General features: G+C 34.5%; 1 protein-coding gene across 2 annotated transcripts in view; it reads right to left on the minus strand.

Moving 5' to 3' along the window:
* Window positions 1-5,494: 5,494 nt before the first annotated feature.
* The window catches only part of LOC127858159 (NUAK family SNF1-like kinase 1), a 38,002-nt gene continuing 16,779 nt past the window's right edge, over window positions 5,495-26,717 (minus strand). For both annotated transcript variants that reach the window (XM_052395138.1, XM_052395130.1), the window contains 5 exons: window positions 17,066-17,214; window positions 16,621-16,686; window positions 14,909-15,028; window positions 10,851-10,983; window positions 5,495-8,943 (listed from right to left, as the gene is read on the minus strand). In XM_052395138.1, coding sequence (XP_052251098.1) covers window positions 7,778-8,943; window positions 10,851-10,983; window positions 14,909-15,028; window positions 16,621-16,686; window positions 17,066-17,214 — 1,634 coding nt within the window. In that variant the 3' untranslated portion in view covers window positions 5,495-7,777. The remainder of the gene's footprint in view (window positions 8,944-10,850; window positions 10,984-14,908; window positions 15,029-16,620; window positions 16,687-17,065; window positions 17,215-26,717) is intronic.

Raw genomic sequence — 26,717 nt, forward strand, 5'->3', positions numbered from 1 at the left:
AAGCGCTGACGCGCTTAATTATTTAGAACTGAATAGCGTTTGTATGCGCCAGTAGATAAAAAAATAGACTAGTAAACGGAACCGAAAATTTATAAATTTTATATACATGCATACATAAACTTCCTACTCAAATAACGCCTAAGTAACAAACGCCTTTTGTTTCAGCCAGTGGTTTTGTTATATTCATATTTATATCTTTTAATCAGAACATGTAGCATTGATTAAGTGTCATGAACAAGGAAGTTTGAATTTTAATTTGAGGTACGTAGCCATGTTTTACATAACAAAAGCTACCCGTCGTTTGAGGGAGATTTTTTTCACTACCGTTTCGCTTCGTTGACTTTTTAAGCTTTTAACACAGTAAATAATATCGCATATGCGTTGTAAAAGAGAATGATTATATTTAACATTAGTGCGAAATGCTACAACTGAGAAATTATCTAAATACTGCATTTCACTTTGAGGTTTGTGTATTGCAGACGAGTGTAAAAACAGAAAAATGTCGGAAAAGAGTGATTCCAAGCTTGTATATCGAAAAGAAAGCAAATACTGTCTCGGTAAGATTGCAATAAAACCGTTAAAACCGTTTGGGTTTAATAACACAAGTTAGCGTGCTTTTTTATCGGCAACAAAATTAAACACATTATATTGCTTTTAATACAATATGTAAGCAAATGACACTCAAAGAAATTGTATATTACCTTTGCATATTGATAGAGATCATGTTTTGTACTCTAAAACCATATAGATAGGATTGAAACAAAAGACAATACATGTACTCAGATGAAACATTGAACGAATTGCTACTATTTATATCAATTTGACACGGTTATCCTGCGCACATAGTGGCTTGAATTTTTTGTGAAAAGCAGAATGTAATCGTTTTTAGTTGGTCGCGTTAGCGGCCGACTAAATTTGCAGAGCATATTTTGCAAATCAGTATGTAGAAGCCTTAGCTACGCTAAGAACCGCAACTCACTATGCTAGGAGCACTGCCTGTCTGCACTGCTGACGACAAATGCCTCTGTTCTACTTCTGCAGTGAGTGTATATACCAGCTTGTAATACGGCATTGGCCAGTCTAGTGTTTATTGAAATCTGTACATATTGGCTGCTTTCAGGGAAAACGGGGCTTAATGCATGTCAAATAAGATTAGCCTGTGCACACAGATTAGCCTGTGCAATGCGCACAAGCTAATCAAGAACGACAACAGCGAACAACTTCACTGCTTTCAGCGCTTTGATTATAACATGGGTTTCTTTTCATCGAATATCGAGAATCACAGGTGTTCACAAGAGGCGTCACACGATGATGCTGAAAAGGGTCAATGTGAAAAATTGGACCATTCCAGCGACATTTTGTAATAATTAAATACATCTATGGAATTTCTTCGTCTCAGCACATCTAAGTAATGTTTAAGAGCAAAAATCTATACAATTGCCAGTGAATATTTGAAAACCTTTAATGATTGAAGCCATCAGTTATCATGTAACGTAGCAAATTAGTGAACGTTGAGATGGGAGGGGCTAAATGACTGGGGGGGGGGGGGTACGAGTGCGAAAAACAGCGAGTACATTGAAAGCGTATTCGATAAAAAATATATAAGGTATAATCAATGCATGAAAAAACGTTGTTATAGATTAAAATAAAAATGAATCAACAAATTTACGGCGAACTATTTTCACTAACCTTGTATCTACCGTTTTTCGCACCGAGTCATACTGAAAATTATTCAAGAACGTCAACGTTGATGTACACCATAGTTTTCGCATAATTAAGACATATTATAACCACTGCAAAAAAGAGAAAATTGATTGAAACCCAAACCGATCATTAGAAGAGCGTATAAACGTTTTGAGTGATCGTTTTCAGATGATTGCCACGTCTTCAACACAATGTAAATGTCATTCTGTTTTTTATTTAAACAGCGCCCTCATAAATTGCATGTTTGGTTTATGGATCAAAATCAATCATCAGAGCACATCGGTATATTTAATGGATTGTTTTTTGCAGTACGCAATTTTATCAGAACATACATTGTGTTAAATTAAAAGAGTAAAGCAAGGGAAACAAATATAACTGTGTATATTGTTTGGTAATTGTTTTTACCTCCCTTTCACAAAAAAGTATTTCGTTAAACTGTTGCATGTAATTCTTTTACTCCTCGGTAGTTTACGTCTAATAATTTGGACAAGTAATTCGCTATGGTGTAATGTGTATTTATAAAATGCTTGGTCTCCCAAATGATGAGTGTTGTAGATTGTATGAAATTCCAAATTATGTTATCAAAGAAGGGAATGCCCCCAACGAGTTTATGGTTAAATCAGCAAGGTCCGCCGCTTCAGCATAACGAATTCAAGTAAGCACGTGCGTACGATCGGCGGCAAAACAGGGGACTAAAACTTGGCTGTACGTAATATGGTAAAAAAGATAATACGGTCATGCTCCCCAAAGCCTAATGTTATGAATCGACGCAAGAACTGTAAGATCTGGAGTGGAATGAGACACACCAAAGGTCCTTGGTTGTATGTTAATAGGACTGTTCTAAGTCCATTTTATCAACATATGTGTTTTTAATCCCCCCCCCCCCTTCCCCGGATACAAGATTACAAGATGAAACATCATGGATGTATGAATATCAATAAGGAGAATCGCCTTGCATAAAAACGATTGCCATACCCTTCATTGTGTTTAATTATATCGTACATCAAGCAATTTGCATCCATCAATAAAAATATTTGGCGGGGGATATCAATTCAACAAATTAGCTTTTTATTATCATGTCTGTGTTTTAATAACTTTTTATTGTAGCGACTTTTGTAGCAACGTTCTGTCGAGTGAAATTTCTGTTGTGGTTGCTATAGGTTAAAGTAAATCTGTCGAGAATTAAGAAGTTGATTCTAGATTCAGCGTCAGATATGCCTATGAAGAAAATGTAATTAAATGTCTTCACTAGAACTCGATACCTCGAGCATTATAATAAGAACAAAAAGATAATAAAACAATGAAAGCTGTTACCAGTGTGGTACAAGGGGCTAATTTACCTCAAACTTTTCGAATTTTAGACATGTCCATTTCAACTGACACTTTATCATTGATAAAAAAGATCCGATATAATAATCCTTGATTTTTGGAATAGGTGAAAAACTGTAGGAAATAAATTGTTGGAAAATGGTCCATACTTCCACCGCGGACAGGGCTTTTGAAAGTATTTCAGACAAACAATTTCTCTTTATATTCTGAAATAGCCTTCGGAAACATGATATTTTCTGAGAGTTTAATCCCGCAATACCACAATTATTAAATTACACGGATACTGTCACGGCACAAAGTTACTCAAGCTCTGTGTCACAGTGTTTGTGTTAATTAATAAAGCATCTTTGGAATACTGCGTAGAACTTTCATGGTTTCAACAAGGTTATATTCTAGAGACGATTATGTGATGTTCAAACGTCTAGAACACAAATTATTGGATTTCTCGTGAAATGTTTCATTTTCTAATCTCTGCATAACACCACTTAACAAGAGTTTATTCACATCCTAAAGCGCTAACTTGAATATGACAAATTATAAATTTTACTTATAGCCACGTTGCTTTTGCGGTCCAACTAAAAATTAAAATATTTCACCAATGTTCGAGAATAAAGACTATTTGTGTGCTTTTGTTTGCAATGTTTTTCCCTTAAAAGGGAACCATAACCATTATTTGATCTGGTCAGTTCGAATTCTTTGAACAAGAAACTGTATTTCATTAAAATAAACAAGGGCTGTTTGTAAAACATGCATGCCCCCCATATGGGCTCTCCGTTGTAGTGACAGCCATTGTGTGAATATGTTTTTTGTCACTGTGATCTTGACCTTTTACCTAGTGACCTCAAAATCCATAGGGGTCATCTGCCAGTCATGATCAATGTACCTATGAAGTTTCATGATCGTAGCCATTAGCGTTCTTCAGTTATCATCCGGAAACCATTTTACTATTTCAGGTCACCGTGACCTTGACCTTTGATATAGTGACCTGAAAATCAATAGGGGTCAACTGCGAGTCATGATCAATCTACCTATCAAGTTTCATGATCCTAGGCATAAGCGTTCTTGAGTTATCATCCGGAAACCATTTTACTATTTCGGGTCACCATGACCTTGACCTTAAACCTAATGACCTGAAAATCAACAGGGGTCATCTGCCAGCCATTATCAATCTACCTACGAAGTTTCATGATCCTAGGCATAAGCGTTCTTGAGTTATCATCCGGAAACCATTTTACTATTTCGGGTCACTGTGACCTTGACCTTTGACCTAGTGACCTGAATATCAATAGGGGTCATCTGCGAGTCATGATCAATCTACCTATCAAATTTCATGATCCTAGGCCTAAGCGTTCTTGAGTTATCATCCGGAAACCATTTTACTATTTCGGGTCACCGTGACCTTGACCTTTGACCTAGTGACCTCAAAATTAATAGGGGTCATCTGCGAGTCATGATCAATGTACCTATGAAGTTTCATGATCCTAGGCCCAAGCGTTCTTGAGTTATCATCCGGAAACCACCTGGTGGACGGACCGACCGACAGACTAACCAACAGACCGACATGTGCAAAGCAATATACCCCCTCTTCTTCGAAGGGGGGCATAATAACACACGTTAGTTGAACGTCCAACATGTGATGTAATGGAGTATGTTATTTAAGAACAGTGGATACTAAATCTCGTAACTGGTCAGATCTCCAAATATGTTAAAGGAACTTAATCTTCAGTGTTTGATGACCTAATGTGATATTGGTTTTCATCAAATTGATCCTTAACATCTCATGTTTTTAAAAGAATTAGAAGAGGGCAAAATGGACCTTTGGCGCTCACCTACGACCCAATTTCAAAGAAACTAAACTGTTGTGAGAACCGTTTGTTATGTTTGGGTAATGCACAAGGTTCTGGCCAAGCTTGTACCCGCCAGATCAAAACCTTTCTATTTGTAATAATAATTTACTTTTAGTGATAACAAGGTTTCACTATAGCCTTTAATTGCAAGTGCCAGGTTCCATGGCGGCAAAGTTTTCCTATGGGACGGAAACATTTTTCAACACATCTATACTGCCCTCCCGAGAAGCATTCAGGAGCCTACAAGTGCTTGGGTTCAACTCAGGAAACAGTTATGGATGTTCTATGTTCTTCCATTCTAAGCTGTATGGCCTTAACCATACAACATTACAAGATTAAAATTTAAAATATATATCTCCTATATCATTCAGTGCTCTGACAAAACTGTTCATCATTTGTACCGGGTCAAAAAATTTACACATTAATGTACACATTCAAAAATAAATGCAGTCTCTACAAGTGTGATATAGCATAGACACATGATTTCTAAATAAGGCACGACTGTGATGGCAGTTTTTTTGTCTATAAATTAAATGCATGTGTTGTTTTCTATTTTTGCCCTAATGGTGAGTGTGAGTCGTCTACAAACCAAACTACATGATAACAAAGAGATGTTTTAGATGTTTCAGTTTTATTTAGTAAGTCAAGGCAACGTGTTTCACAATAAATAACATGTAATATAAACAGCAAAATACAATTGTATACATGTACACTTAAGGCGCCACAATGACAAAATACAATTAAAATGTCCAAGACGGTTAACATGATAAATATTATTAAAATGAAACCAGGATTCAATTATGAAGTTTAGTAAAATAATGCATGTAATAAAGGCACTTTGTTGAAGTCACTTTGTAAATTAATAATATTAACTTAATAAATCTGCTGCTAACTGGGTGATTTGCATACATGAAATACAAACACAACTGAATGCAGGTGTTACAAACACAGTTGTTATTTAGTAATAATCAAGAAGATCTAAATATTTCAAACGTTTGAAGTTACTCGAGCAGTTAAAATCAATACATATGAACCCCGTTCTAGGAAAACATACTCAAGCCTAGGAAAGTCAAGATCAGAGTGAGAAACCACTGTGAACTGAAATGAGCTTTTCTCTGGCAAAACCAATCTTTATTCATGTGCATGTGCAGTGTGGTCCCAGATAGGCCTGTGCAGTCTGCACATACTAACCAGGGACGACACTTTCCAATTTGGGGTATTTTTCATTCAAAGGAAGTCTCTACTTTCTTAAGGAAGTGAAACCCAGCTTATGAGGAAAGTGTAGTCCCTGATTAGCCTGTGCAGACTGCAGAGGCTTATCTGGGATGACACTTTACACACGTGCATTAAGGCCTGTTTTGCCAGAGAAAAACTTATTTCAGTTAACAGTGGTTTCTCACTCTGATCTTGGCTTAACATCTTTGTTTTATATTGTCATATCTGAATCTAATTAAAAAAAAACCACAATGCAATTAGAGCAATTGTCAAGTGATTATGTGTCCTGCTTGTACAAGGTAATAAAGAGTTGCACAGTCATTGAAAATTAGTCACCTTGAGTGAGAACATATCATAGGAATTTTACATTCTTTAATAGGCTATTAGCTTTCACAATTTAATCTAACTGTTCATGCCCGGTTTCTTGTAGTCATAAGGCAAACTAGCTGCGATTAATCACTTCACATAGATACGGCATCCAATTACCGCTTACAAAAGACTTGCCGCACAGTTTCAGTTAAATGCATTCAATCAGGCTAGATTGCAATCTCCCAGACAAATAAACAAAGGCAGTTTTGAACTATTAAGTATAAAAATATGTGTCGACCTTATGATATAAACAAAAATAAATTAAGTGTAAAGATTATATGACAGCTTAGATTTGCTTTTTCTTGTTTAAGTCTATACAAGTTTGAAAATTAGTTTAATGATATAAACATATTAGTAAAGATAATTTTGATGTCCGTTCAGAGGTAAATGCAATAAATATGAGCGTTTTAATTCAATCTAGCATAATAAGTTTGACTTTTTTTCAAGTATTACAATCTATTTAACTTCAAAACTTAAACTTAAAACATAACCTGTGTAGGCAATAAAAAGTATCACAGTATTCCACCAATTTACTGCTAAACCTTTAGTTAAAAGAGTAACATATTTTTTGCAACGTTTTACAGACAGTTAAACAAAACATGAACATCTAGTGAACTTGTCTTTATTTGAAACAATCCCGTATTTTAAGCCACAGATTAGATTGCGATTAAAATTACTATCAAGACCAAGTTTCACTTAAAATAGCTAATGCAGGGTAAAGATACTAATTTCAAAGCCATTAAGTGAACAAAAGAATTTAAATATTACAATTTAATTCTTTTTTCATGTTTATTTGACGTATATAATGTACATTGTAGTACAACTGACCTAGTACATAAATCAATGATACACGAATTAAAGTCATGAATTAAATAGTTTTTGTTCATCAACAAGATTTCACTTTATATAGAGGCACATGTCAAGTGGAAGTTTTACAAACTTTGCATCACATTCATAATTTATGCATCAATTCATGTACAACAATAAATAAGGTATATTTTCATTGATATGTAAACGTTTAAGTGTTCAACACTGGAAATTAATACAATTTGATTATGAAAAAATAATATCACTTGAGCTTAAAGCTAAACATCTAAATGCACACCAGTTGCTAAAATGGATCAAATGTAATGAGTGTTCTAAAGAAGTCAGAGCTTAATGGCTTGCTAAAATTAATGATTCATTCTCATTATTTCTGATTGAATTATACATACTTCAATAATGAGTTTGACTCGATGCCGCAATAAGGTAGTACATATCACTACAAAAACATAGCAACACAAATCTTAGGACTAGAATATTGAGAGATATCTTTAAAGATTCTTGCAGATTTCTAAGGCATTCTGGTACACAACTTTGGCCTCTGCATAGTCTATGACATCAGTCTGTAACACCTCACACCTTTCCGTATGAATTTCCTGCACTTCGAAGCCAATGTTCAGAGGTGCACAGACAGATGGATTTTTAACGAATTTTGTTAGAATGTCATCACTACTGTCATACGACAGGTCCAAAAAGTCTGCGGAAGAATTTGAGCCAATACTGCAAGCACTTAGACGTTTATCTGGATCCCGACTGGAGTTTTTCAAGATCCCCTTGCGTCTCGGGACCACAAGGCTTGCCATCCCACTAGCTGTTGTAACAAGAGTGGCGTTACTTGCCAAGGATTCGTTTGACGGAAAGTTAAAAGCACCTTTAGAAATTCTAGCACCGACAACTATCGGCTGTGCACCAAATTTGTTGACATTGTCCGGGGAGTCTAATGCGGAATCTCCGTCACTGAGATCCATCGGTCGCACTGTCAGTGTCATACTCTCCTTGCGTATAGAGTCGTTGAGATCGCATCCACTGTCACCAGCACTGAATTTGCCTTTGCGCTTTAGTATACCACGCTTTGGCTGCACTTGTGAATTAAAAGGGATTTTATTGGCACTTTGAGAAGATTCCACCTTGCTTGAACTGCAGGTGTTTTCCGGAGAGCTACTTGAAGACTGGTCCTCATTATTTTCCTGATTGTCTGATTGAGTAGCACCAGTCTGTGATTGAGGCACTTCATTGAACACAGAATCGTCACCCAGTGTCTGACAGTCTGCAGGGTTTTCTTTCTCACATCTATCCAAACCAGTTTCGGACACTTCATTGCTTCGACTTCTATTTTCAGCTGCTCTACTCAACCCATTCGCAAACAGCCTTTTCTCATCCGCCATCTTAGATTTCTTAAGAATCCCTTTCAGGGGTTTTGCAGTCTTTGGTTTTGTAATACCAGACGGTTCCCCGTCATCACTCTCAGATGAGGATGATGACAGGGCCTGGTTCTGGAAGCCTGGTACCGGCTGAAGCACCATGGGTGGTATGTAGGGCTCGTTGTCGGGCATAAGACTGTGGCCAAGGTTCACCCACCAGTGAGCGCATATGTCATGGATCGTGGCCCGCTTAGCTGGATTCACCGTCAGCAAGTGGCGAATCAAGCCTGCCGCCTCTGCAAATAGAAATGGTGGAAAATCCTTAAAATTAATTCTGCTTAGTTTTCAATTTATTATTCTTTATAAGCTTATTCATTTTGTTACAGAGCTTGTAAAAATATATTCAAACTCAATATAGAGTTTAAATCTATTTTTACTTTTGCGTTTTTTAATGTGGTTTGGTTGATTTTTGAGTGAATGTGAGATTTTCTTTTGTTTTCTGGCACTAAAACCAACCCAACCCATTCCTTGCCAGAATAACTGCTTCACTGGCAAACTGAATGATTGAGCTCTTCAAGTTCAAAAGTTTACAAAACATGGATCAAAACTTTCTTCAAATGGTTGCATAATATTGTGGAATATTAATGTGAACTTTATGCTAATCATAATATCCAAAGGATAAGCTTGCTTTTCAAGTTAGCTGCAAATTTGTTGCAGCTCAGCAAATCAAGAGTGGTACAAAAAGCTTTGCCAGTTAAATGAATGCAACAGCGCATTTGTATTTAATCTCGCACAGTATGTACCTTACAGTTGAAAAGCCAAAAGACCTTGAATTGTGCAACTATTGACATGGATGGATTAAAATAACTTAATTCAAATTTCAGGTTCCACAAAACACAAACTGTAATGCTATTTTACGAAATGAGTCAGACTTAAATATATTCAAATATACATCAATTTTATCAAAACACTTTTTCTATGGAACTTATCTTTCCTGTCAGTTTTTATTATTTATAAACCTCATACTTATATTACATAAATGTGAAAGACACTTGCCTAAGGTTGTGCAATATTTGCACATTATTCAACATGGCATGCATTGAAAACTTGATCACACAGAAGGTGTTTTGCTGATGCCAACTCTCACATCAATATAATGCTTTGTCATTAATATCTTGAGCAACCTTACATCACCTGATGCTATCTTCTGTTATTACAAGGAAAGAAAACATTTAGAAATATTTGACTAAACAAATATCCTCTTCACTTAGCTGAAGAGTTATCTACTTTTTCAGTATTTGATTATTTTCTTAAGACATGTCTGCTTTTATAACCATTCTCTTTAAATAGCTGAAACAACATAATGTAGACACAGCATGACAATTTAATACTATTTGATGATAAATTAGCAAGCAGTTTTCCAAACAAACAAGTTTAAACAATTGTCTGAAAAAGCAAATACCACAAATGCTTCTTACAAATCAATGAATATCTAAACATTCTTTCTATTGTGTTGCGAACACTTGATATACAATAGACCTAAATACATTGATTCAAAACTATTCTTTAAACAAGAAGATATGCAGGAGTGATTAATAGAAATGCAATTAGGAATACATTCCGCTTTAATGGAATTTTTTGCGTAATAGAAGTCTTTTCTAATTGAAAGTCCAGTTTAGGCGAAAGTGTTGTCCCAGATTAGCCTGCGTGGACTGTACTGGTTAATCAAGGACAACACTGTACACATATGCATTAAGCCCTGTTTTCCCACAACACTGCCCAATGTTAACTCTTTCAGTGCGGGAACCGAATTTTGAAGACCTTTGCAAACAGTTTGGATCCAGATGAGACGCCACAGAACGTGGCGTCTCATCTGGATCCAAACTGTTTGCTATTCTGATAGTATTCTTTGAAAAAAATCGAAGAAAATGCTAATTTTAGAAATTCAGCAGACGACATTTTAGCACATGACAAATTTCCCAGCATGCAAAGGGTTAAGATTCATTTCATACTCTACACAACCCATGTGTTGAGGTTTCCTACACAAATCTAGTAGAAAGGAACGCACTTTTGGGTGTGAATTACTGGAAAACTCCTGATGAAAAAAAAACAATTGCAATTAACCTGAAGTCTAAATTGACCAAGTATTGCAATAATGAGTAAGATAAAACAATCTATGAAGATCCAATCATACAATACATACCTGATGGTTTATCGGGCTCATAATAGTCACCCGTGGTGATCTGTGTTCGGAGCTTCTTGAAGTTGGAGCCGTCGAAGGGCATTGTGCCGTAGACTAGCGTATAGAGGACCACCCCCAGACTCCAGCAATCCACCTGTAGGACAAACAAACATCCACGTCACTATAGAGACAACAACATATTCGCAGCAAGTGCTGTTATAGTCATCAAATACTAGCAGGATGAACAGCGTGCAGAGCACAAAACATTTATGAAAATTTATTAATTTTAAAATCATGGTTTTGTAAAAAAAATCCTATTTATATATGAGACACTCCAGTCAGTTTCCAGGGAAGAACCTGTACTTGGTGTCTTCATACTAAGTTGTAGTCATGTAGTTTGCGTTTCCAACTGAAGCTCAAATTCTTTTCCAGATTTTGTGCTTGAAACTAATGCACGAGTTTCAATTCATGTTCAAAGTATGTGACTGATGACCATCATTTCCCAAACTTCTGGACTCTGAGAAATGGCAATAAGTTATTGAATTAATGTCATTAGGCATTCACAAACAACATTCCTGCGGGTTGTCAACTCCTTGAATTAATGATACAATAATATGACATTGTTCAGTATGCGAGAAATAGCCAGGTGCAGTTGCAATATCAGTAGCAAAGAAAGAATAAATGGCCTCATAAATTCAGAAATTACAGCGATTCAAGTGGTTTCATACTCAGGATAACTCATTAATGCCACAAAAATGGGCATTCAAATAAAACATGTCCTAGATTATTTGTTTCCCCATCAAAGGTCCTTATCTTGAATAAAGTGAAAATTGTATAAAGTAAATATTCATGAAGCAAACAAAAGAGAAAAGGGTACATAAATATTGTTTTCCTATAGTGATATCTGGGCAACGCTGGTATTCCGGTTTAGACAAAGACGTCTAATCCACTCTAATGTATGCTGCTTTTAACTGGGATGTCAAACCAACCACTTAACAAACATTAAGGGTTACTTGTTGAAAAATATTCCTTCTGTTAAATGTAATTTTCTGATAATAAGCAACTTCATGACACAAAACAGGAAGTCTTTGTGTTAAAGATGCCATGCTGTAAGGTAGCACACTGAATGCCGCTGGTATTGACTTAAGTTTGGATTTATCATAGAACAATAACAGTTTCTGTTTTTCTAAGAAAAAAAGTTTGAACCAAAATTGTGTAACCACTTAGCAAATGTCCCAAAATGCATAGCAGTTGTTATTAAAAAACTTCACAAAATAAGATAATCCAATTAAATGCTTTGATAATATTCATGTTATTCTTAACTTATACATATATAGTTGAACTAAATAACATTTATACCATAATTATTAGGCTTATTAAAACAATCTATTCTTAATGTGATTCAAAATCAATAAAGAATGACGTAAACACTTGCCAATGTATGTAGCAGGATTTTAAATACATCAATTGAGTGCTTAATATCAGAATTACATGTTGAACAAACAGTTTTGGCACATCTTATAAGGGTAATGTGAGTACATTGCATTGCATGGGGACTCTATTGCATGGCCCAAACATTCATCTTTTAAAGACACTATTTACCAATCCACACCCAATCATTGGTACAGTTTAAGTAGGGAAATAATATCGATAAGAATCCAGTCAAATCAACACAATCAAATTGACACAGGAGTGCAAAAAAAACTTAACTAACATTGCATGAATATTAACCTTTGTTGACATGTACCAAACAAATGTTGGTTACCATTTATTAATGTTCGGAATTAGTTCCTATTTGGTAAGCACTCTTACCTGAGGTTATTGAGCAATAGATTGGGTTTAGAAGTACAAAATAATCTAAATAATGATTCAACTTCCATCAGTTAAACCATTTTGGCCCTAATGTTATTTATTTGTCAGATAAAATTTACTTCACAGATTTGTTACTGAAATTATGCAAGACAAGATAACAAATAGTCAAATCCTAAATGTGACATTAGAACTGCCAATATTAACCCACCTTTCAATAACTGGACACAGGTTTTTCACACAGTTAATTACAAACCTTGATAAGATATTGCAGATAAACAGCTTACTTATAAACATTCTGTAAATTAGGATATTGGTTGTACCATTTTATCAAAACAACACTATGATCAGAACAACTCTTTCACCAAAAATGTGGCACAAAACTGTTAAAATCTTTTCTACAATTATGTAAACATCCTGTTTCATCCAACGCTGGGGAAAAGTAAATACAATTCAAATTCAATACTGCAAAATAAAGAAAGGTTGAAGTAGAATGATTTATTCAAACAGCTAAACACTAATAAGCCATTGAAGCCAATTAAAAAGAAACTGGTTAAAAGCAGAAAATGTTTGATTAATCATTTCTGTTTACAATGAAAGTTTGACAAAAAAAGTTTACCGAAAGCACTCAATGTCTGAGAAGTACGTTTGATAAGAAGGAATAATCGGAGGCCAAAACAAGGAGCTTTTGCAAAGATGTTGACATCGTATTTTAGACTTCAATCTACTTGAAATCCCATGTTGTAAATGGCTGTTACCATCTATTACTCATGTTTTACACAGATATGGAGCAGTAAGTGCAGGCATGAAAACTGCTCCTGACAGCGCCAGTGCATTATGTGGTTTCAAAGCCATAAAGAAATTATTTTTTTCATGTTATATGGTTTATTTACATTAATTTAAGCATAAATTAGCAGTTTAGCAAACACGGACAATTTTATCAAAGCAAACGTTAATTGTTTGTTTAAAAACCTTGTTGGCAACTGTGAAATGATACTGAACTACGCTTCATAAGCTCAAATGCACTTACCCATGGTATCATAAACACCCAACCACATCTGTGTTTTTGTGTTTGTTTAACGTTTACATCCCAAATTTCTTTAAAAAAAAAACAAAATGTCTAAAATATGGGACAGCTGAGGATGGCAAATAATATATTTTTATGATGTTAAATAGAGTTTATACGTTTTGAAATTTGCAATATCATACCATTATACGATGTTATAAAAACTATTTCCAGAACAGTGCACTGCAATAATAAACACCATGATGTAGAAAAAAACTCTCAACTTACAACAAAGATTTTAGTTGTACCAAGTCACAAATGTCTTACAATTTCAAAAACATCAACAACTAAAAGGTTCACTGATGAAGCAATTATGCATAAGAAAAATTGAGCAACAGTGTTGGTAATGAAATAGGCACAATTCTATACCCTGAAAGGCAGTTTCAGTAGCGGTAATCTTTTAGGCATCTAAATATCATTATACAATATAGTTACGCTACAAGCTTTCAAGCGCCATTAATTTTCAAAATATTAGCAATTTGGATTATAAATCAAGAATCAATATAACCATGGATGAACATTAACATTTGCAGATCAAAGATCATCAAACTTTTATGTTGGACCGAAATGTTAGTCAACTGCACGTTATTCTAAAATATTCTTACATGTACATCTATGCTAAATTTTTATGAAAAACTTAAGGACATATAAATAATTAATTCAAACGTGTCACTAGAACTCATCTAACTGTACAAAATCTTTGACTGAACTTAAAAAAATTCTTTACTTGCAAAACATATGAAAAAACATTCAAACAACAGTCTTTACTTTCTTTCTGTGTTTCTAAGAATCATTCATGTTTTTTTACCAAAATTTGTCAGAAGGTTTTGGTAAAAAAAAGATTGTATTGATATTTATTGGTCAATAAACAATGCTTTAGAGTTTGATGGGTAAAAAGAACACCAGGATGGTTTTAGCCCAAGTTGTGAGACATATATCTGAATGATAAAACATTGTTTCTTGTAAATAAAGATTAAACCACATTTATTAAGTCCCTTGCATGACTTGAAAATAATTTAGCAATTCAAAGGCAACACTATTTTGTTGTAAACGCTGGACTCTGGGATAAAACTTCTTTTTGAAGTGTTTATGAGTAGTTTTACCATGCTAAATTTAGCATTGTATCTATGTGAAAACCAGTGGACATCATGTTATAGAGCACATGTTTAAATAAATGGAGGAAGACAAAATGTTGTATAAGCACCTCTGGTCCATAGTATGGCTGACCATTAACGATTTCTGGTGATGCGTACAATGGACTTCCGCAAAAAGTCTTCAAGAAATCATGACCAGTGTAATAGTTGGACAGGCCAAAATCAGCAATCTGAAAATATAATTCCACAATGTGTAATAAATAAGACAGATTTATTGAGCCCAATTATGAGACTTAAATGCTACATGACCACATCATTTAAAAAGCTTTTTCTTGTGTTAAAACTACATGCATAGAATGCAATTTTTTTAGCAATATGTATGAGTTATAATAAAATGATCTAAAATTTGTCCTTAAAATCTATTCATTTCTTTACAGAAAAGGTATATCAAATGACACATTCATTGCATAAATGCAAGTCATTGCATAGGTGTTTCGTAAAAACAAATGCGTGCGACCCATACTTCACTGGTTATAACCAAGTTCTAAGTTATGTAGTAAATGACTGGAATGCAACGCTGATGGTACAACTGGTGTTAGTTATTATACACATCAAAACAGCAGGGTTCGACACTAAGGCACGTCCGACAGACATTGTCTATTAAGATCGGTGGTCGGGCTAGTTAAACTGCGGGCTAGCTTGTCCGACTGGTCGTACATAAAAAAATCTATACTGATTCATATAACTATAACTAACTGCTGTGAAAACCTTTATTTTTAATGTGTAAAATTGCTCTCGTATCCGTTATTTACATTACAACTAGTGTATTTAAATAAACGCGGAGCATCCACATGATTCATCGCTATTTTTAGACACAAAGGAGAGCTTCCTGCAGAAATTGCTTGTTTCAATTGGTCAAGTTGTCATGAATATTAATGATTTTCTGAAGTGTCGTAAAATTGTAGAGCATGATTTTACGACTTCTATCGAAAATCGGTATTGTCAATGTAAACATTTTTTCGTAGCAGACAAGAGAATGTAATTTAAAGAATGGCTTTGTTCAAGTTCGTATTTTCGTCCGACAAATCAGTTAATAAAAAAGAATCCGACGCTTAAACTGACACGAAACGTAGATATGAAGAAACACGAAAACGTCAATTTTATCCTAAATGGAAAATCGAGTCAGTTCGCATGGACTGAATTTGACGGAGAAAAGCAAAAAAAAGTTTTATTTTATTGTTTTACTTTATGCATCAAAAAAGATCTGGTGTTCACTGATTATTTACTGATAAATCCTGATTAAACAGTTACATGACACAATTGTGTTCATTTGCTATGTGGTCTAGTAGACATCAGGTTCGGGCTAGTACATTTTAAGAGGAGCTGGTCCGACGGTCTTGCTGTAAAAAAAGTTAATGTAGAACCCTGAACAGTGTGGCAAAGATTGCATGTTTTAGGTTTATACCACATCAGATGGCGTCAAAGATAATAGTAGTTGTGATAAACATAACTGTCTTCGTCCTACCTCGTAGTGTTAACGGAGAGCAGAGTTACATTATTGCAACTAAGATAATAGATGTGAACAAGCTGTGTTTTAAAGTAATTTTTAAAGATTTAATGTATCGTTTTCAACACAGTATAGTAACAATGATAACTGTTCCAAATGCAAATTTCTCTTCTTCATCACAAAGAGATATACTGCTTTGACATCTATTTCTTTCACCACATGATGCGACATAAAGTTCAAAGACATGTAAAGTTCAAAGGGTTTCCCCCACTCAATAAAACATCATGCATTCACGTTTTATTGCCAAACGCATACCTTTGCATTGTAATGTCTGTCCAACAGTATGTTTTCAAGCTTCAGGTCGCGATGCACTATGCCATTCTGCAACATAAAATATGGTTGTATGTAACCATAAACAAAGAGAACAAGGTAAAAAATTTGTGTTTACAAAACACGGTACAAAAGAATACATTGTCCATTGTTTTAAGCAAAAACCTGCTTTCTATTTTGCAATTGGCTTTACTGTGAAAAAAACTGAAGAAGAAAAACATTTAATGGTCAATTTTTTTACTCAAAGAAACATCTTTGGAATACTTTTGAAACTGACATGGTGAATAATAATCGATTTTTAAACTTGAACAACAGGGCTGTAATTGTCCTGAAGCACTCATCAGACTAAATAGACCATAAAGGTGTGCACATGGAGCACAATCCTAATTTTCAAACTCTGAGAGGTCAAGCCAGGGAGAGTTTAGCTCACCTGATGACAATATTTGATGGCCGAGACAATTTGTCGGAATATTCTGCGTGCATCTCTATCAGTGAGCGTGTTGTTGTTGATGTAGTCGTAAAGTTCACCCCCATCCGCACACTCCATCACTAGAATGATCTTGTCCTTGTTTTCAAACACTGGAAATAGAACAAGATTCAAAATACCGAATTTCCACAGTCTAGTGGTTTGTGTGTCTACTTAATGAGTGGGACAATGGAGTGGTTTATCAAAGAATCAAGTCCTCCATTGGGCTCAACATAGGAGACACATGTATTGTTATGGTTGCCTTCCCATCATCTAGTTTAGTTAAAGGATTTGACTAAACTCTTATGCCAACTTCAAGAATATATTATTGGAATTAAGTGATGATCAGTTGTACATATTTAGGTCTCATAAGTTAAACCGGCCTTAACTAGATGATGTTCATAAGACTTACAGTATCAATGCTAATCATAAGTCAAAACTGACTGTCTTAAATTCAAAATTTACCACACAATAATAAATACTTTTTACTTTTATAAATCATTATTCATAGAGAAATATCTGAAGAACAGACGAGCTCCCTATTAGTTGTGCATTAATGAAATATACAGCATACAATGACCCTATTTGCTGAACCTCTTATAGTGAAAAAGGTTCTATGAAGACATCCCTGAATGCAGAGGAGGGACCAGTCGCCAGACCTGATCTAACTTGTTGGTCTTAATGGCCTATAACAATGTTGTTAAGTGCAATACTTAGATGGCCATCTATTTAAAAACAAATTTTATAAATACAAAAAAACGTGGGACACAGAAAAACATCCTAATGAATACAAAAGGAAAAAAACACCTTGTGTGACCTCTCAAATCCTTTCGTACTTGCTAATGGTATAAATACAGGATTAATATTGAATCCATTTTATGTAATAGTTTACAATTCAATAAAACATTCACCTATGTCTAAAATTGAAATATCTTAATACTTAAACTTCTCTTTATATAATGTTATGAGTAATAACCAAACAAAGGCTGGATGCCAACTTTTGGTCAAAGCATAGAAAAATACATGATTATCTTTTTATTATAGCAATGATTAAAAAGAGCTCAGTGCCCACTTATTTGTTAACTATCCACTGGTTTCTCAAATGAGAGGTAGTCACTAACCATGAGGTCATCACCACATGAATGACCGGCACACATTCTGGACACTGATATGGCCATCAAAATATTTTGACATAAGCTTCTGTGTAAGTTATCCCACATTTTACATTCAACGCTATCAAACAACCAATTGTGAAAGAAAATAAAATCAAGATTGGAATGAAATTTCAAACACAGAATTCCAATTGGCAAATATGAAAACATGATGAAGTCCAGATGGTCGCTGAGGTGTTTTTATTATTAAGTACATCAGCAAATATTCCAAACAATGTACAGTGGGGAATAGTTTGTATGTCACATAACTTGGAGACCCCCAAGTTTTCCTGACAAAGACCACCAGCTGCATGTGTTGTTATTACATTACAAGTTTTTTTGACTGCATATTTAAAATGTATGAAGTATGCATTTAAATAGTTCCCGTTATACTCTTGAATAAGTGATGTTTGTACAAAGTATGAAATTTGATGGTTTGCAGAGAGACATTGCACCTGAAAAGTGGTTTCAAAGAACCATCACCATTCTATTGAGAATCATGTTTTACAGGTGAAGAACCAAAGCTTGTTCTACTTGAGCTTAGGTCAGCCTTTATATTAACCCTTTCAGCGCTGGAACAGAATTTTAAAGGCCTTTGCAAACAGTTTGGATCCAGATGAGACAAAACGTGGCGTCTCATCAGGATCCAAACTGTTTGCTATTCTGATAGTATTCTTTGAAAAAAAATCTAAGAAAATGCTTATTTTAAAAATTCAGCAGACGACATTTTAGCAGACTACAAATTTCCCAGCATGCAAAGGGTTAAGCCGCACTCTGGGAAAATGCATGTGCGTACAGTTTTGTCCCCAATAAGAATAGCACTGGGATGACACATAATGTACATTGCATTTAAAACAGTTTTCCTACAGCCGGACTAATTAAGTTTCAATATCAATGTACATAATGAACTAATTCTGGTAAATATATAAATCTACATATTAAAATATTAACATCACAAAAAAGTGCATATTTTTTCTTTAAAGTATTTTAAGTGTTATAATGTTCCTCCATCCACAATGGATTTAAGTGTTAAAGAATATTTCTATGTTGACCTGATGATTGTTACAAAACAAAAAGAAAAAGCTGGTAGAATCTGAATGCTTGGTGTATTGTTCTTCATTTAAGTTGATAAATTCAGCCATTGCCTATCATTGAGCAACAACATTTAAACATCCAAATTCAAACTGAAAAAGGAGCAAAATAATCATTCTTAAGTCATTAAGTTACATTTTTGAGGAAAATGTCTATACAGTAATGAGGTTAATGTTTTTCTGACCCCCTCTCATATTTCTTACACACACTTGTGAAAACTCAGTGGGTCTCCATCCAACATACCTGACCACAAGTAATGTAAACAGACCCCTATGGACTCAAAAATGAAATGAAAATATTTTCATACAAGCGTGCCATTGCCACATGGCAAGAAAGTGCCATTGCCACATGGCAAGAAAAAGGCTGACATGGCATTTTTGTTGTTGATTATTTAAAAGCATTATTTGCTGATTGTATGTGCCACAGTTGGAAACTATTGATCATTTCAAAAACCAGTATAAATTGTTCAGTACTTCGTGATTATTGTGCACTTGAATTGAATTCTGCAAAAAAAATATTCTTATGACTTTTTTAATGCAATAAAGTGTCAGAGTTAATAAAAAATGTATCTGCATGTATCAAATTGCATTCAAGTGTTGTACATCCCAATATAAAATACATTTCAAAATACATGTTTATACAAATTGCAATTATAATATAACCAATCTCTTTACTCAGTCTGCACAGTTATACTTTATAATACCCAATCTCTGGAAAGTGACATACTGATCTTCAACATTGTCACCAAGACAAAATACATTTCAAAATACATGTATATACAAATTGCAATTATAATATACATTTTGTAACCAATCTATGCACTCACTCTGCAGAGTTATACTTTATAATACCCAATCTCTGGAAAGTGACATACTGATCTTCAACATTGTCACCAAGACGTCTGAACTGTAACAAGCTCTTATTGAATGTAAAGTCAGACTGTTTTTTAACGGTCATTGCGCCTAGTGTTAATTGAAATGAGACATAGGTAATAATTGGGGGAATTATACAAGTCACACCAAAGCCATGACCCAAATTAGTTAATTTTGAATAGATTTATAACAATTGGTGTTGTATTTCATATTAAGTGATGCATGCTAGTGGTTCTAACCAAAAGTTTCCTTTTTCGACAAATTAACAAAGCAACAACTGCCCTCCTTAAGGGACCTTTAAGCTCATGTTTCAGGTAAACTTGTTAAACGCCCAACAGAAATGATTTCAACCCACCATTTAAGACCTAAGGTCAACGCAAAATCTTTTCAGACAATACACAAATATTTTTTATGTTATTTCTTTTAACTGAAACAAAAGGAAATTGGCAGTTGTCAGCGGATCGAAGTTGAGTCAGTTCGTATTGTTTGATTGGTGTCTCCAGAGAATGAGGTCAGTTGCATTGTGAGGTGTCGCGCGTAAAGGACAAAGAGACAGGCAGATAAGTCCAAATGCGCGGCCGTCAGTCTGAAACAATGCAAACGGATCAAGCAAGTGCTTCGTAAACAATTCACGCTCTGACAGGGTTTTGCATGTTAGTTTAACAAAAATGATTTTCAACAATGATAATCTTGTGACATGTCATTTGTTTTTGTAAGATGATGCTGTATTATTCAAAGTTTTTGTTTGTTCATAACTACCTCATAACTTTTAGTTTACTCAATGGAAAAGGTTAAAAACAAGAGCTGTCAGAGGACAGCGCGCTCGACTATTCAAGTGCTTGACAGTATAACGTAAGCCATCATGGGGAAATTGTTCATATTCAATAATTTATTTGACGATGTTTCAAAAATAAAAAAAGGAAAAAAAAATTGTATTTTTTTTTTTGGGGGGGGGGGGGGGCCGGGGGGGGTAGGGGGGGTGAGAGGGGGGTATAATGTGGGGTGGGGAAATTTATAAGATGATGTTTAAAAAAAAAAAAATTGGGGGGGTGGGGGGGGTAGGGGGGAGTGAGAGGGGGGTATAATGTGGGGTGTGGTAATTTATTAGATGATGTTAAAAAAAAAAAAATTGGGGGGGGGTTGGTGAGGTTGGGGTGTGAGGGGGGAGGGATTCTGGTAAATATATAAGTTATGGCAATTTAAGCAACATGTTCAAATATATAAGTGTTTAAATATAAATATAAATGTGGGGTGTGATAATTTATTAGATGATGTTAATTTTTTTTTTTTAAATTGACGGGGGGGTGAGGTTGGGGGGAAGGGATTCTGGAATATATATGTTATGGCAATTTAAGCAACATGTTCAAATATATAAGTGTTTAAATATAAATATAAATGTGGGGTGTGGTAATTTAAAAGATGATGTTTAAAAAAAAAATTGGGGGGGGTGGAGGGGTAGGGGGGTGGGGGGGGAGTGAGAGGGGGGTATAATGTGGGGTGTGGTAATTTATTAGATGATGCTTTAAAAAAAAAAATTATTTTGGGGGGGTGGGTGGGGGGGGGGGGTAGGGGGGTGAGGTGGTGCGAGGGGGGTATAATGTGGGGTGTGGTAATTTTTTAGATGTTTAAAAAAAAAAAAATTGGGGGGCGGGGGGTTGAGGTTGGGGGGGGGGAGGGATTCTGGTAAGGGCATGGGGTATTGTTTGGGTGGAATCCATTGTGGTATTCAGGTAAGTGTTGTTTTGTCAAAGTAATAATAAAATGTGATCATAAATAAAGAAGTTATGGAAGCAAAATGTTCAATTATCTAAGTGTAAAAGGGGTCATAATTATGTCAAAATGCTTGATACAGTGGTCTGCTCTTGTTTATAGGTTGGGGTCATGTTGGTAAACAAGTATGCAACATATAAAAGCAATATGTCAAAGGATATATGAAATATTTGGGGTAGTACGCAAACTTTAACATAGATTTATCAATAATATGCATATTCTAAGTATAAAAGGGGCAATAATTATGACAAAATGCTTGATAGAGTTGTCTAGTCTTGTTTATAGGTTGGGATGATGTTGGTAAACAAGTATGCAAAATATAAAAGCAATATGTCAAGGGAAAATGAAAATAAATGGGGTAGTACGAAAACTTTAATATTTGCTGCATATTCTAAGTGGAAAAGGGGCCATAATTATGACAAAATGCTTGATAGAGTTGTCTGCTCTTGTTTATAGGTTGGGGTCATGTTGGTAAACAAGTATGCAAAATATGAAAGCAATATGTGAAGGGAGAAAGAAAATATTTGGGGTAGTAGGAAAACTTTAACATTTGCACGCAGACGCTAACGCTAACGCAGACGCCGACGCAAGGGTGAGTAGGATAGCTCCACTATATATATTTCATATATAATAGTCGAGCTGAAAATGTTTTAAATTGTAAAAAGCCTTTTAAATAATTTTTTTAGCTGATTCAAATAGATGACTACTTAAATAAAGGTTTGAAAACAAAGAAACAGTTTGTACCAAGCCTGAAATCATTTGTTTACAACTTCTTTAAACCTCTAATAGTCAGAAACTACCTAACAATCTTAATTGAAATCTTCAAAGGTCTCCTACTTTGAATGTCAAAAGCCTAAACAAAGCTTCTAAATAAGTTTCCAAATCATCTACAAATTATCGTTCCATACTGAAGTCAAAACACAGATTTCATTGTATTGGCTGGTAACAGCTAAAATCATTCTCTGCCACATGTGACGCTCACACTGATCATATCAGAGGTTACAGGACACTGATTGTATCAGAGGTTACAAGACATCTGCTCAATTATGAAAAGCTTCATTATTTATTGATTTTTGCATGGCTGCTTTTAAACAACACCCCACCTGCCAGACACTTCCAGTATCCTTCAACACCATATCTTGCAGTTTTGACAAGAAATTTGTGAAATTTGCTGTTTTGAGTAAATACTATTTTGTTGGGTATCTCTCTTCCAGATTGAACACTGGCATGAATAAACATTGTTAGAAGAAATTGCCAATTATTGAATAATGAATGTTTGCTTGTTTGGCCAAATAATGATATAATGATGTGTTCTTTTTTCCTCAAAATATTTGCTTTGTTGATTCTTGCAATGCAAAAAAAAAACTTGACCTGAAGTAAAGTTGTCAGTTTTAGAATTAATGGCCATATAGAAAAAACAAGGAGACTAATGTTTGTTTATTTGCTGTGTGTATTGTTTGTTGGTTGACCGTCTGACATGTCAAGCTTACTAACGCTACCACCCTGCAGTGGATAAATAATACTGATATTATCACTGGCCTGTCATGTAACACACAAAGCCTTTGGGCAGTCTATAACATGTTGTCAGGAAAGCTTGATACAACTTATCAAATACATGAGCCGCGCTCTGAGATAAAGGGGTTTAATGCATGTGTGTTTTCTTGTGTCGTCCCAGACTGGCCTGTGCATTCCCCACAGGCTTATCAGGGCAACACTTTCCACCTTATTTGATTTTTTCTAAGAAGAAAACTGTCATAAAAGCAGAAAGTGTTGTCCCTGATTAGCCTGTGCAAACTGCACAGGCTAATATGGAATGACATATTAATGAATGGCTGTTATTGAGGGCAGAGATCTGATCGACAGAACAGCCAAAAGTTATTTTTATTGGCGGAACTTCACATAAAATAGTACAAAAGAAAAATAAGATACATTGTATAAATCTTTAATAAAAGCCGTGTTAAAATAAAAATAATTTGTGTACGTTATAGTTTGTTGTCGAATAACCCACGGCCGGAAGTTTAGATGCATAGGGACTAAATCACAAGAGCGAATCTTAAATCTACTCATAATTCATATGCTCTTTGTTGCTTGAAATACCTACTACGCTGATACAGATCGTATTCTAATAATATTATTAATTACTATTAAAATGTAAAAGATGCAGTACTAAATAAAAACAAAAAGATCACATAATTTTAAACATTTTATTATGCCTAAACCAGAACTGGGGGTTTAATGCTCTTTCATCAGTATCATCATTATGGTCTTGGAGTAATTCCACTATGCACCAGTTTAACCCCAGAAATATCTAAATGCACTTACATAAATAAGACTCATATTACAAATCTTGCATCAGGACTATTTATCTCAAATGTCTTGATACACTTGGCGCCTTGCAAATGACATGCATTATCAAGTCTGCCATTCTCAACAAGACTCTAGCTGGAAAAGATACAGGATAGTCTGCGAAAAATGTGATCATGTGACATTTGTAGGCATAGATACAGGATGTTAATTGACGCAATTAGATGCTTTGATAAATTATTTGCTATGAGGTCTAGTGATGCCATTTTAAAGTGACTGCAAACAGAGAAGGTCAACATATCTGTATATACATCTAATACTTACATTAACAAACTGCATGTGTCATAATTATCTAGTTAGATACAACTGAATGCACATTTACAACTACAGTATTCAAAATCCAAATCCTGGTATAGAATATGCATATTGTTTCGAATGGTAAGCGTTTCAATTTCATTACTCAATTAAAAATCATGTTATTTGTGAAAATGTGTTAATTGTATCTTTTTTTAATCAGGTGCCATAAATGTTCTCAAAAGATCTTTTTGTAATTTATCATGTCAAACCTGTCATAATAGTCTCAAACATATTGCATAATAAAAAATGGATAATTACAAACATGGAAGTTAAAAATTAAAGTTAATGCATATGTTATTAAAAAGATCCATTATTACAATTACAGAAAATATCCCCCGCTTTTCAGACTTTATCTGCATAATCTTTTAGAGCTTTTCTAATCAGCTATGCATACAATTGGGCAAAAAGAAAGCCTCATTGAATGTGAATGTCAATTATTGCGCTTTTAGGGGGTAGCTGATTATATCTCTTTCAGTGGAAATAATTTTCATTGGTGCAACATCTTAAATGAAAATTGTTCATGACATTAACATTTTGCAAAGTCACTCTTTATAAACAGTAGTCTTTTGTTGAAGGATTTGAATAAACAAAAAATGTTGGAACCGTAGTTGTTTAGTAAACATAAGTTTTCATGCATGTATGCTTTATTTAAATGAAAGGTTATAAATATCACAAATGTATTAATTTGCAAGCTCCTGATAAAGTAGTATGCTTTAATAGACTTTAATTTCCGCTATCTTCAAATATTTATTTCAAAGATACTAGAAAAGCAATTTTTAAGGATTTTATCTTTCTTTAATTTATGATAACAACTTTAATTTTTACATTAAGTTTTAAGCACAAATTAAATCTTAACTAAAGTTTATCACACACTACCATATCATTCTACTTATATCCTTCTAATATTGTCAGTGGTTAATGTCACAGAAAACACAGCTGCTATTAGTCCTTACTCATAAGTTGAAGGACAATCTGAGCTTTCGATACAAAAATATTTGTGATTACATAAACTTTTGCAAACCAGCTTACCATGAAATTCTGTGCTCTAAATTTATGACAAGCTAATATTGAAAGGGATAAATTTGATCAAAACACTTTGATCAAGGTCTTGGATGGATAGCAAATTATATAAACAGGTACTATATTTAAACATTTGATTACGACTAAACCGTTGGAACTGAGTCATTAGTCCCTCATTTTTGTCGAGGTTTGATTTTCTCTGTAATTTTGTCATGGTGTTGCCAAAATGATTAAAATCACTCTAACATACTGCCAATTGACTTGCTTAAAAAAAACATGAATGGACAAAAGCTTACCATGAGCACATTGTGCAAGCTAAAAAAAAAAAATATTGTTTTCAATCAGTGTCCTTCATAGTCCTGCCACAAAATTAACTAATTGTTTTAAAACACCGTTTTGAAAGATACTAGACTAATCCAATAATGCAAATCATCATAGCCACGTTTCCAATTTGCATGTCAGTCCATAGAGGAAGTGCTAGCAAGCAATTATTGCAACCCAAAGTATAACTGCAAGTTCAGGCCAGTGATTATTGAAAGCCAAATTACATTAATGGCAGGAAATGAACCACCGCAAACATGTCAAATGATCCCTTAATGCCAATAATTGGAAGTCATAATTCATGGATCCAATAATATATTTGCATAAAAACAAACGTCATTTGAGCAGATAGATTTTCTTAAATTATTGTAAAAGGTCTGGTTCTTTCCACTCCCAAGTATTTTCTATTGACGTTGTGCTATGCACTCTGTCCATTCCATGTCAAAGATTAAAGTTGATTCCTGAGTATTGATTATCTTTCCTGTTATTATTTGAGGGTATATTTGATAAAAGATTTACAGTCAAAAACTTTGGCAAATAAATTTATCTCACTCAAAAACCTTTAGGGTCAGGATTGTTAAATAAATAACCAGATGGCAGACTTACAACAACACATGAAGCAGGATGTGACTCTGTGGCAGCCAATGAGGAACAATAGATAAGGAAAGGCTGCACCTTTGGTCACCTGGGCTGCTTTGTAGTGGGACAGGAGGACATTAAGGACATTCA

This window comes from Dreissena polymorpha, chromosome 1 (genome assembly GCF_020536995.1).
Source record: "Dreissena polymorpha isolate Duluth1 chromosome 1, UMN_Dpol_1.0, whole genome shotgun sequence".
NCBI classification, from domain to species: domain Eukaryota; kingdom Metazoa; phylum Mollusca; class Bivalvia; order Myida; family Dreissenidae; genus Dreissena; species Dreissena polymorpha.